Genomic DNA, 11,536 nt, shown 5'->3' with positions numbered 1-11,536 from the left:
ACAAGACATCCTAACTGTAATTATAGTGTATGGACACACTTCCCGCTCAAGAGACATTGCATACACAATCCCACAAGGAACAGTGGAAGGAGGATGGAGACGAGAAAGACAGAAAAAGAGGTGGTTAGACAACATACTGGAATGGACAGGATTGAGCCTGGTCTGAATCTCTGAAGACAGAGACAGAGGGATGAAAGTGATGGACATGTCTTCAAAGGTGCCCCAAAGACATCCACGGAAGTCAAGGAATAGGTGAAGGTATCTAGAGAGATAGTCTTTCAAAGAAATATCAAGGGCATTTTTTCTACAAGATTAACAGATTGTTTGATATTATAGTCAACTTTTTCTCCATTTTAATTGGCACTGAATAATAATCTTAAAATCCTTTTTTAAAAAAATCTGATTCCTCCCACAAGTACTCTGAGGTTGATACTAAAAGATGCTGGAATTTCTAATTGACAATATTTAGTCAGTCCTTTGGAGACCAGCAGACATGCTTATGATTTCCTGAGACCAAAGAGACGTGTCTTAGAATATTTCTTCAGGCCCGTGAGAAGCAATTTCCGTTCTTTGGGGATGGGTAGGGGATCAACCAAATATTTTCGATTGGGGGGGGGGGGGGGCTACCAAGTTAAAATGACTTGACAGGCCAAAAAAGGTCATAAGACAACTAGCTTTGTTTTCTGTTGTTTGCCATATATCGGCAAAATTATTGGAGGGCATGGCCTCCCTATGCCCTCCCTTCTCAGTTCCTACGGCCATGTTCTTAAACTACATCTTAAGATACGTCCTAGTATGTAAAACGAAAGCATCTTAGGAATATCTTTACTCTTAAGATGTCGTCAAAACTAGTTTCTATCCTAAGCATTTTCTTGCTTTTTTTAAATTCTTGTCTGTAAAACAAAATATTACATATAGTTCAAATCTGTACTTTCGTTTTTTTTAGCAGTTTAGTCCATTCCTATGCCAGCTACATGTATTACGCTGTAATATATGTCATGCTGTAATATAACCTAGATATGTCTACGATCTAGTAGGAAATTAAAAAAAAAACTAAAAAGCGAAAATTTACATTCATAGATGAAAAAAAATCGATAAAAAATACAAATATGTGAAGAGGTCATAAAACACAGACCCCTTGGACATTCCAGAGGTGGGATCAGGTGCCTAGGAGGAGTAAGCATCCCCTGTTGACTGGTCACACCCGCCGTGAGCTCTATGTATTGATCAGGTAGAACATTCCGTAGTCAAATTCACTATAAAACAAAGGCCTAATAATTGGTATGAAACAAGTTAGCCAAAAATTATAACGACCATAAAATTTATAAAATGCTAACTGAAAGAGTTTGTTGAAATCCCCGTAACATCAACTTATCTTACAGTAGCCTGCCTCGGTTTAAAAATTGATCGTTCTCGGAGCATGCACGCTCTGAGTATCGAATAAGTTGAGAGACCATATGTAGGTGATAGCGACATATTACTACATTCAAAAGGAAAGTTGACGATGGAAAAGCTGAAGCCATCTCGTTTGTCATACAATTTAGGTGTTAGTTGGCCCTTATCGTCTATGGTCAGTAAAACATCCAAATATGAAACAGATGTGGCAGACTCTGTGGTGTCTTTTATTTCAAGCTCACTGGGATATATCGAATCGACATATGAATGGAAGTAACTTTTGTTAATTAATTGATATTACATTGTACAATGTCGATATATGTGAATGTCGAGTTGGAGGCCACAGCAAGTGTCTTCTTCTTCTCATGTAGAAGTTTTTGAATGAATTCTGCTTCATAGGAATATAAAAACAGGTCGGCTAATAAAGGAGCACAATTAGAACCTATCATAATTCCAAGAATTTATTAATGATCAAAAATTCTACCTGAAAGGAAGTAAAAAAAAATCAAAAGGCATTATAACTTAAAGAGAAAAATCCAATGCAATAACACCAAAAAGGCGTTATAACGTAAAATAAGAAGGCGTTATAATGCGAAAAAAGTTTGTGGCTGGATATCCAGGAAGAAAATGTTTTAAATGTTTATATTTTCAGTGTTAAACCAATATAGTCCTTCTCTGATGCCAAACACCTGGACCAAGGGTCATGGATCATGCAATCATCATTATACACATACAAAACGTTTGCGCAATTTCTGTCCAAATAGAAAGAAAAAATCTGTTCAAATGAGAAATAAATTTTCAGTGTATAATTAGTTAAATATCACACTGCATGTGCCTAAATTCTGGATTTTCACAAGTAGAGTGTAAACCTCTATTAATATGCAAGCAAACAGCTGTCTGCTAGATGTGCAGGAGTATGGAAAAATACTTTGAAATATTGCATGAATTAAGATGGCTTTGATCCCATCCTTCATATAATTATTATCATATGGTATTAGCTTTTCACTCTGCATTATAAAGCCTTTCCATTTTTCGCTAATTTCAAAAGGCGTTATTGTGTCTTTATAAAAGGCATAACTCCTTTTTACTTCGCGTTCTTACTCCCCCCCCCCCCCCCTTTTTTTTAGCGTTATTTCGCCTCTTTTCATTTTGCGTTATAACACCTTTTAAATTTTCCCCCATAGATTGATCCTAATAGGCTTTCGTAGAATCGATATACTGCAGTATCACACTGAACTCGAAATAAAAGACATGACAAAGTCTGACATATGTTGCAAAATTTGCTATTTTACTTGAGATAGAAATTGACGACAAACTAACACCTACACTTTATGATAAACGTGATGACTTCAAATTTTCTGCTTCCCTTACTTATGTAGCAACGTACCATTATCATCTGGTGTATATCTCCTTGTAAATTCGATACGCAAGAGCATGTTCTTTATACGATAAATATCTTAAACAAGACAGGCTATTCACAAATAAGTTGATTTTACAGGGGTATCAACAATATCGTTTTGAGTCAACGTTTCTCAAATTCTATAACGGTCGTTGCAATGACCTTGTTTGCAAAAACAACCTGTCATTAAATCGAATTTTGTCTGAGCTTTCAATACAAATTGTTAGGCCATTATTTTCGTACTTACATGTATCTGTCTACATAGTGATTATTCTGTTTATCCGATAAGGACAAAGGGCTCATTGAAGATGAGCGACAGAAGATATTTACTCTTCCGTGGCACCTTATCCTTCATTTGGTGTTTAAGGGGTCCTTGTTTGCTCTGCTCCCTATTTGCTTTGATTATTTGGATTTTTGAGCATGATTACTTATCTTCATATTTCACTCACTGAAAGTCTAATAAATATGTAAATTATACATGTACACGCAGAAGTAGACATGTGGCATCGTTTTTCAAAGTGGAGAGTAAGGATACCCAGAAAAATCATTGAGAGTAAAACAACAATTGAAAACTGCCCAAACTACCAGTACAAGTGTACGCCACATAAACATTTGAGATACTGAAAACTGCCCAAACTACCATTACAAGTGTATGCCACATTAACAATCGAGATACTGAAAACTGTTCAAACTAGCAGTACAAGTTATACCACACAAACATTCAAGATACTGAAAATTGCCCAGACTACCACTACAAGTGTACGCCACACAAACATTCCAGATACATGTATTGTTATTAATTTTGAATTTCGAGAAAAGGATTACCCCAAGAATATTTACTAAGAAAGAAAAGAAATCAAATGATATCAAAGAACCCAAGATGAAGACAATCCCACCTTTTACAAATTACGAGACAAATGTAAATGTAAAAATACATTTCCAGATATATTCGTTGCAAGTTGCCATTTTAAATCAAATATGGAGATAACGAACAGTAATCAAACTCAGAAGGAAAGCAGTGAGAGATTCTTTACATTTTGTGTGGAGATACCTGAATCAATAAGAACATTTAACTCACAAAAATGCATAACTTTATACAGTTACAAGACAGGTATATCTGTTATGACAGATGTCAAGACATTCCCAGGTTGTCAATACAACATTTTTATCAATGTGAAATGACCACGTGTTATCTACAGACTTCAAGACCACAGGTAAAATAAGAGTAACATCGCCAATTATAAATTAGTATACATAGCCGCCAAGATCACAGGTAAAACACTTACTCTAATCGTAAAAATCACAGAAATTGCATGCAAGGAACTTACTTAATAACATTTAAAGTAACTAATGTTATTTGCTAATTGTTAAAAACTTAATATATCACTTGATTTAAAGCATTCTGAATTCATTGATGTTATCGTCATCGTTCCCGCGGTATGTACCCAAAGTATTGAATTGAATGATGTCTTTATTGATGACCGAGTCTAGGCCAACAAATCAATGCAACACGTTGTCGGTGATTAAATATCAAGTAGCATCTGTATTTCTTGATAAAAAGAATCCCGTTGAAGGGTTTGCCTTCATTTAATCTTGAGAGACATTTTATAAAAATCATTTTTAATTATAGAAAGAAAAAAATGTTCCTCAAATATGGAATTAAACCAATATATCATTTAATTTTAAACATGGGTGATAAATCGACAAGAGTATACATGCATAATTCATAAACAGTGTTTCTTCTGAGGTAAACTATCAATTCATTCAATTCACGGCGATAGTGGGATTACCTTTAATGTGATTTGTTAGATTTTCTCTTATTGTAAAGGCTTGGAGTGGAAAATGAAAAATGGATATTTTTTTTTGGTTAAGTTTGAGCTTTAATTTGCAAATGAGAAGAGGACATGGAACATATACTCGTAACGATCAAACATCAGAGGAAAGAGGGCAATGCACTAACACAAGAGGTATGTTTACATCTTTATTCAGGATCGCATCATTAGAGACATTAGAATCTTGGAAACGAATATAAGATTTACTTGTTTACGTAGACGCTTGCTTAAATTACTTGTCATATTTTCTGATTAAGTAAATTTACAGAATTTGTTTAAAATGTGAAGACAACGAAGTGATCATTTTCAAAAATCCACGGGCCCTGAAAAAAGAGGGGGGGGGGTAGATGCTATGAAAGAGGAAGCATCCCCCTGCTGACTGGTCACACCAGCTGTTGTCATGATCGGGTGAACGGAAAAAATCCGTAGTCAATTCAGTTTGAAATAAAGCCTTAACTATTCATATGAAAGACGTTAGGCAACATTCGACCCAACGACAGATTGTATTTGCAAACAAGATCATTGTATCGACCATAGAATTTGCAAAATGTTGACTTTAAACGAGATTGTTGATAGCCTTGTATCATCAACTTTTCGTCAATAGTCTGCCTCATTTAGAAATTATTCGTAGGGAGAATATGCTCTTCCGTATCGAATCAACAGGGAAACATTAACTCCATATGCAGGTGGTAATGATATGCTGCTACATAAATAAGGGAAGTTGACGATAGATAAGTTGAAGTCATCACGTTTATCATACAGTCTAGTTTTCAGTATTCATCAATGTCTTTCTCTAGTAAAATATTCAAATGTTAAACAGATGTTCCATACTCCGTGGTGTCTTTTATTTCGAGTTCAATTGGATATATAGAATTAAAATAGGAATGAAATTGAATACTGTCACTAGTAATTGAGAAACCTCGATCTAAATATCAAATTGAAGACAAACAAGAAATCATCTTTACATGTAGAAATTTTAGGATAAATTCTGTTTCATGTGAATACAAAGCAGGTCTGCTAAAAACGGGGCATAATTAGTAACCAGGGAAATTCTAAGAGACTGTTGGAAGACCTGGTCTCCGAAAACCACATAGATGTTGTCAATGAGAAACTAAAGCATCTTTTTAATATTAACCTCGGAGTACTTGTGTGTATAATCAAAATGCTTTATAACACAATAATATGAAAATAAAATTAGAAATAAAATACAATTTCAAAGCTTGATTTTTAAAAAAAATATATATTTTTTTTAATATATAGTTTTCACAACTTTGACATTTCAGAACTTCAACATAAAAGTCCATTGTCTGCAATGTTTAGGTAAGGCTACTGATGATATGTGTGTGTGTGTGTATATATATATATATATATATATATATATATATATATATATATATATATATATATATATATATATATATATATATATATATATATATTAGGGATGGCAGTCGATTACAGAATTGCTAATCGGTTAACCGCAAGACGTTCCGACCGATTAACCGGTTAATCGTATCATAATGCACGTTTTCTTGACAATTCTTTTTCAAGTAACTCTATCCACATACACAAATAGACCTAAATAAGACGATAGAAGTTAAAACATTCCATTATTCTTGATTCGGGATCAGAAAAATACGGGTATATTTTTTATTTTAATTTCAGTAGACAAGAAAAAATTGAGAAAACCATGAAAAAAGCCAAAGAAATCTTTGATAATTTTCCAGAGCATATGTCACAAAAGTTCTTTCTGCATTTTCACTATGATAATCAAAACTACATGAACTCTATAGCCCTTAATTTACAATATTTGTTTAATAATTACATGTAAATTGGATTGAAAACTGGAAACGAGAAACACTCCAATTCACAGTGCTCAATGATTCAATTATTATCATTAAAGAATTACAGGACATTCAGGGTAACGACGTGGTGTTTTCATAGTAATTAAAACTACATAAACTGACCAATTACGCAACGGTCTCTATCTGGAGATTAATAATTACATGTACGTCTAAATTAGATCCTTTAAATCCTAAAAGATAATCCTTTGTACAGCGATTTCTTTTTTAAAAATAAATTTTAAAAAATGTGTTCAATTTAACAAATATTTTTTTCCGATTAACCGATTACAGATTTTCTAATATCGATTGCCTTCGTTTCGACCGAGTAATCGGTTAACCGGTTACAAATTGCCATCCCTAATATGTATATATATATATATATATATATATATATATATATATATATATATATATATATATATATATATATATATATATATATATATATATATATATATATATATGAAAAATTGCCTCTCCATTATGCCTCTAACCTATAAATGTAATTATACCGATGAATATTTCATCAGTTTTTGTTTCTTTGTAGGAAACTGAAGACATATCGATTTCACCGTCTATACATGTACCCGATAGGTCTCGTTCTGCTTCTCTTTGTTCTGCTCTATGGTATGAGTTTCCTTTATTTTTTCTTCCGTGTAACCTTCTAAAGATTCACAAATTAGACGAGTGTAATGGTGATAAAACTTTAATGTTTTATAGCAAGAAGCTCGAACAACAGTTTGTATCTGATAGAGAAAAAACTTCATCAGTCTAGTATTAAAAATGACATTGGTAACATTACAAAACTCCACCCTACCATACTGTGGTGGACAACATATGGCGGGAAAACAGATGAGAATATTACCTGTGGCGAGATAAAATGTCGAGTCAGCGTGGATAGGACTCTAAAATCTCATAAAAACGTAATGGTGAGTCGACCCTCTACTGAAGAAAGTCATTTATCTGTTAAAATTTAACATTAAAAGACTCATTCCCCATCATATGTAGTCGCTATTAATAACATTGAAACTCAATTTATTTGTTAAAGCTAATCAGTGTACATAGCTTAGTATTTGAATAAATGGTGTTGTTTTTTTAAATCAAATCTTCAAAAGAAATAAAATTATACAGTATATACGAATAGAAGACCGACCGCTGTATTGAGCAGCTACACAACACATTCTCTTATCAATACAGGCCATTGTTTTTTACGGAACCTCGCTGGAGTTAGCGGATATGCCACTTCCACGGAATCCAGACGTCATCTGGGCTCTGAAACACGAGGAATCTCCCAAAAACAACGATTTCATGTTCTCTCACGAGGAAATCATGACTCTGTTTAACTACACATCTACCTTCAAAAGGCAGTCAGATTATCCTCTCCCCACACAGTCTCTCCCTAATCTTGATTATTTATTGGTAAGTATTATATCAGTTTTTTTTCTCTCTCTCCCAACAGTTTCTCCCTAATCTTGATTATTTATTGATAAGTACTATATAAGTCTCTCTCTCTCTCTCTCCCCACACAGTCTCTATCTAATCTTGATTATTTACTGGTAAGTACTATATCAGTTTTTCTCTCTCTCTTCCCACGCAGTCTCTTCCTAATCTTGATTATTTACTGGTAAGTACTCTTATCAGTTTCACTCTCTCTCCCAACACTAATTTTGATTGGTAAGTACTATATCAGTTTTTTTTCTCTCTCTCCCAACATAGTCTCTCCCTAATTTTGATTACTTATTGGTAAGTACTATATCAGTTTCTCTCTCTCTCCCTACACAGTCTCTCCCTAATCTTGATTACTTGTTGGTAAGTGTTATATCAGTTTCACTCTCTCTCCCCACACAGTCTCTCATTAATCTTGATTACTTATTGGTAGGTACTGTATCAGTTTCCCTCTCTCTCCCTACACAGTTTCTCCCTAATTTTGATTACTTATTGGTAAGTATTCTGTATCTTCCTGATCTTGATCGGTAGCCTAGTGGTAGGGCGTTCGCTTCGTGATCAGGAGGACGGGGTTCGATTTTCTTTCGCCGCGCCGCTTCAAACTTAAGAGGTAAGCATAGGTAGTGACTGTCCCTTCGCCAAGCGCCCGGCACTAGAAGTGAGTCACGGGTCTAAATACCGAGGTCCCGTGTCAGGGTAGATGATTGATTGATTGTATGTTGTTTTACGTCCCATTCGAGAATTTTTCACTCATATAGAGACGTCACCATATACCGGTGAAGGGCTTCAAATTTTGCCCTTTACTCGGCACTCAGGGCCATTGAACAGTGAGGGATCTTTATCGTGCCAACGCCTGTCGTGACACGGGGCCTCGGTTTTTAAGGTCTCATCCGAAGGACCCGCAACTTTCACTTCAAAGTGCGAAGGAACAGTTGCTACCCATTTTATATCGACTTAGGTCAGTCGCAGCCGAGATTCGAACTAACGACCTCCCGATCACGGAGCGAGCGCTCTACCGACCGAGCTAGTGTCAGGCTAGAAGTTGCCACGATAAATAACCCTCACTGCTCAATGGCCCTAAGTGCCGAGTATAGGTCTAAATTTGAAGCCTTCACCGGTATACGGTGACGTATCTATATGAGTGAAAAATTCACGAATGGCATGTAAAATAACATACAATCAATAAAAAAAATCCTAATGTTGATAAATGAAATATAGAGATAACAAACAGTATTCAAGCTCAAAGTCGATTAAAACAATACAAATCGGAGCGGAGCAAACACGGACCTCCAAAAACATCAGAGGTGGGATTAGGTGCCATGGAGGAGTGAGCGTCCCCTGCCGACCGGTCACACCCGCCGTATATTCCTTGTCATGATAGGGAAATAACGGAAAAATCCGTCGACAATTCAGTGTGTAAATAATGGCCTAACAATTTTTATGAAAAACGTCAGTCAGCATATGTCTTAATGATAGATTGTATTTGCTGACAAAGTCATTGTATCGACCATAGAACTTTCGAAATGATGACTTTAATCGAGACTGTTGATATTCTTGTTTCATCAGCTTGTTTGCCAATAACTTACCTCGTTTTAGAAATTGTTCATACGCAGAGCATACTCTTGCGTATCGAATCAACTGAGAGATATACACCCCATATGCAGGTGATATGAGTATATTGCTGCATAAGGGAAGTTGACGATCAAAAAGTTAAAGTCATCACGTTTATCATAAAGCTTTGTTGTTAGATAACCATTAACGCCTTTTTCTAGTAAAATATCTAAATATGAAACAGATGTGTCAGACTCTGTGGTATCTTATTTCAAGCTCACTGGGATATATCGTGTCGACATATGAATGGAAATAACTATTGTTAATTGATAATACGTCGTCGATATATCTAATTAGTAAGTACATGTACTTAGTCAGTCAATTGGTATTAAAACAGCTAATATGTGATGTATATTTAACTTATTCAATCAATTTTCGTAAGTTAAAACAATTCTTGCAATCTGAGTTTGTGATGATTTTTAGTATTAAGGTTAATTTATATTTTCTCTTATTTGTTAAGGTATGATAAGTATATATTATCATAACAGTAATTTGATCCAAAGAGTCGTACGTAACTTGATTTCGTGAAATCAACAGCAATATTGAGTGAAACACACCTGGGTATATAATAAAAACTCCTTTGTAATTAGTAACAATGCATAATTTCAGAAAATGCATATCATAATATAATTTTTAAAAACATAATCTGGCTCTCAATGAAATACTTTATTTGTTAATCATCAGGATAGAACATTTGTTGTGGACACTAAAACTAAATCTGAGATGAGGAAGACAGAAGACTTAGCCCCTGTGCTTTACGTCCAGAGCGATTGTGGGGCACCATCAGACAGGGATCAGTTTGTGAAACTCCTTCAGAAATATATCTCTGTGGACTCCTATGGAAGATGTCTACACAATAAAGACCTTCCAGAACAGTAAGTAAAATCAAAATCCTTCAAATCAAAGGCCCAAACAACGTCCTTCAATTTTAAAATTAATTCATTGTTCATAAAAGCCAGATAATTGAACATATTTTTTGTAGGGTACACACAAACATACAAGAAACTATATATTGAATGTTTCAAATTTTCATTTTCTACAAGCCATTACAATCATATCATTGATTTTTCTATTTTTTTTTTTTTATCTTTCTCTAGCATTAGATTTGAGTTTGGTAAAAGCATGGCTGGAATGCACCACGATGACTTCTTCAAACTAGCAGCAAAATATAAATTTACTTTAGCCATGGAAAATGCTGTATGTGAAGACTACATGACAGAAAAATTATGGCGCCCGCTAAGACTAGGTTCTTTGCCGATTATATTCGGTTCACCTAAGGTTAAGGTATCATTTTTTGCTTAATTCAAGTCTCCATATTTTGAGCTGCAAAACTACAACTGATTCTTGATATTTCATAACCCTCAAGTATTAAATATAAACGTGTTATATTCATTTCAGGATTATCTTCCATCAAATAAATCTGCAATACTAATAACAGACTTTAAAAGTGCTGAACAACTGGCCAATTTTTTAAAGGAGCTGGACGAAAGTGATGAAAAATATAACGAATACTTGAAATTTAAGTTCTCCAATACGATTGAAAATCAATACTTAATTTCTCACATGCAGTCCAGAGAATGGGGAGATTTTAGTGCAATTCAAAAGACTCCTAAAAAGTTTTACTCTCACATGAGTGGATTTGACTGTTTTATATGTCAAAAAATTCATGAAATACAAAAGGCACGTGACCAAAATGAATCTCCTACTTTACATATAGCTCATGCAGATCATTATGGATGCCCTGCGCCAAGGCGCTTTGATGGAGATGGAAAGTACGGAGTGTACAGTGAATGGTTCGCAGAGCCTTGGTTGTATTCAAAGTATCTTGCAAAGGCATTCAGGAAGTACTATGACCGTTATGAATCCAATTTCACACACACAGACTTATTGGTTTTGTCAAAAAGACTTAGGAAAGAAGACAAAGTTTGAAACTAGAACCTTTATCTCAAAAAACACATTATATAAACTTTTATTTCGCTCAAGCATAAAGTGTATCATCTTTGCAGGCA

General features: G+C 34.5%; 2 protein-coding genes across 2 annotated transcripts in view; both read left to right on the top strand.

Moving 5' to 3' along the window:
* LOC133175063 (uncharacterized) overlaps positions 1-11,536 on the top strand; it is a 399,658-nt gene that overhangs the window by 33,397 nt on the left and 354,725 nt on the right. The gene's annotated exons all lie outside the window — the stretch shown is intronic.
* On the top strand, positions 7,021-11,474 carry LOC133175003 (alpha-(1,3)-fucosyltransferase 10-like). Its single transcript, XM_061310097.1, has 6 exons — positions 7,021-7,097; positions 7,191-7,399; positions 7,668-7,889; positions 10,212-10,402; positions 10,625-10,811; positions 10,926-11,474. Exons 1-6 carry the CDS (start codon positions 7,052-7,054, stop codon positions 11,454-11,456), a joined length of 1,386 nt encoding a protein of 461 aa, XP_061166081.1. The 5' UTR covers positions 7,021-7,051; the 3' UTR covers positions 11,457-11,474.

Source organism: Saccostrea echinata, unplaced genomic scaffold, assembly GCF_033153115.1.
Source record: "Saccostrea echinata isolate AGI-Se365-2 ecotype Australia unplaced genomic scaffold, CSIRO_AGI_Sech_v1 ptg000060l, whole genome shotgun sequence".
Classification (NCBI taxonomy): domain Eukaryota; kingdom Metazoa; phylum Mollusca; class Bivalvia; order Ostreida; family Ostreidae; genus Saccostrea; species Saccostrea echinata.
This window is presented reverse-complemented; position numbering and strand designations above follow the sequence as displayed.

Coding starts and splice junctions, on each gene's coding strand:
- LOC133175003 (XM_061310097.1), top strand. CDS start 7,052: ATGTACCCGATAGGTCTCGTTCTGCTTCTCTTTGTTCTGCTCTATG. Junction 7,890..10,211: donor CTAATCTTGATTATTTATTG/GTAAGTATTATA, acceptor GTTAATCATCAG/GATAGAACATTTGTTGTGGA. Junction 10,812..10,925: donor TCGGTTCACCTAAGGTTAAG/GTATCATTTTTT, acceptor TATTCATTTCAG/GATTATCTTCCATCAAATAA.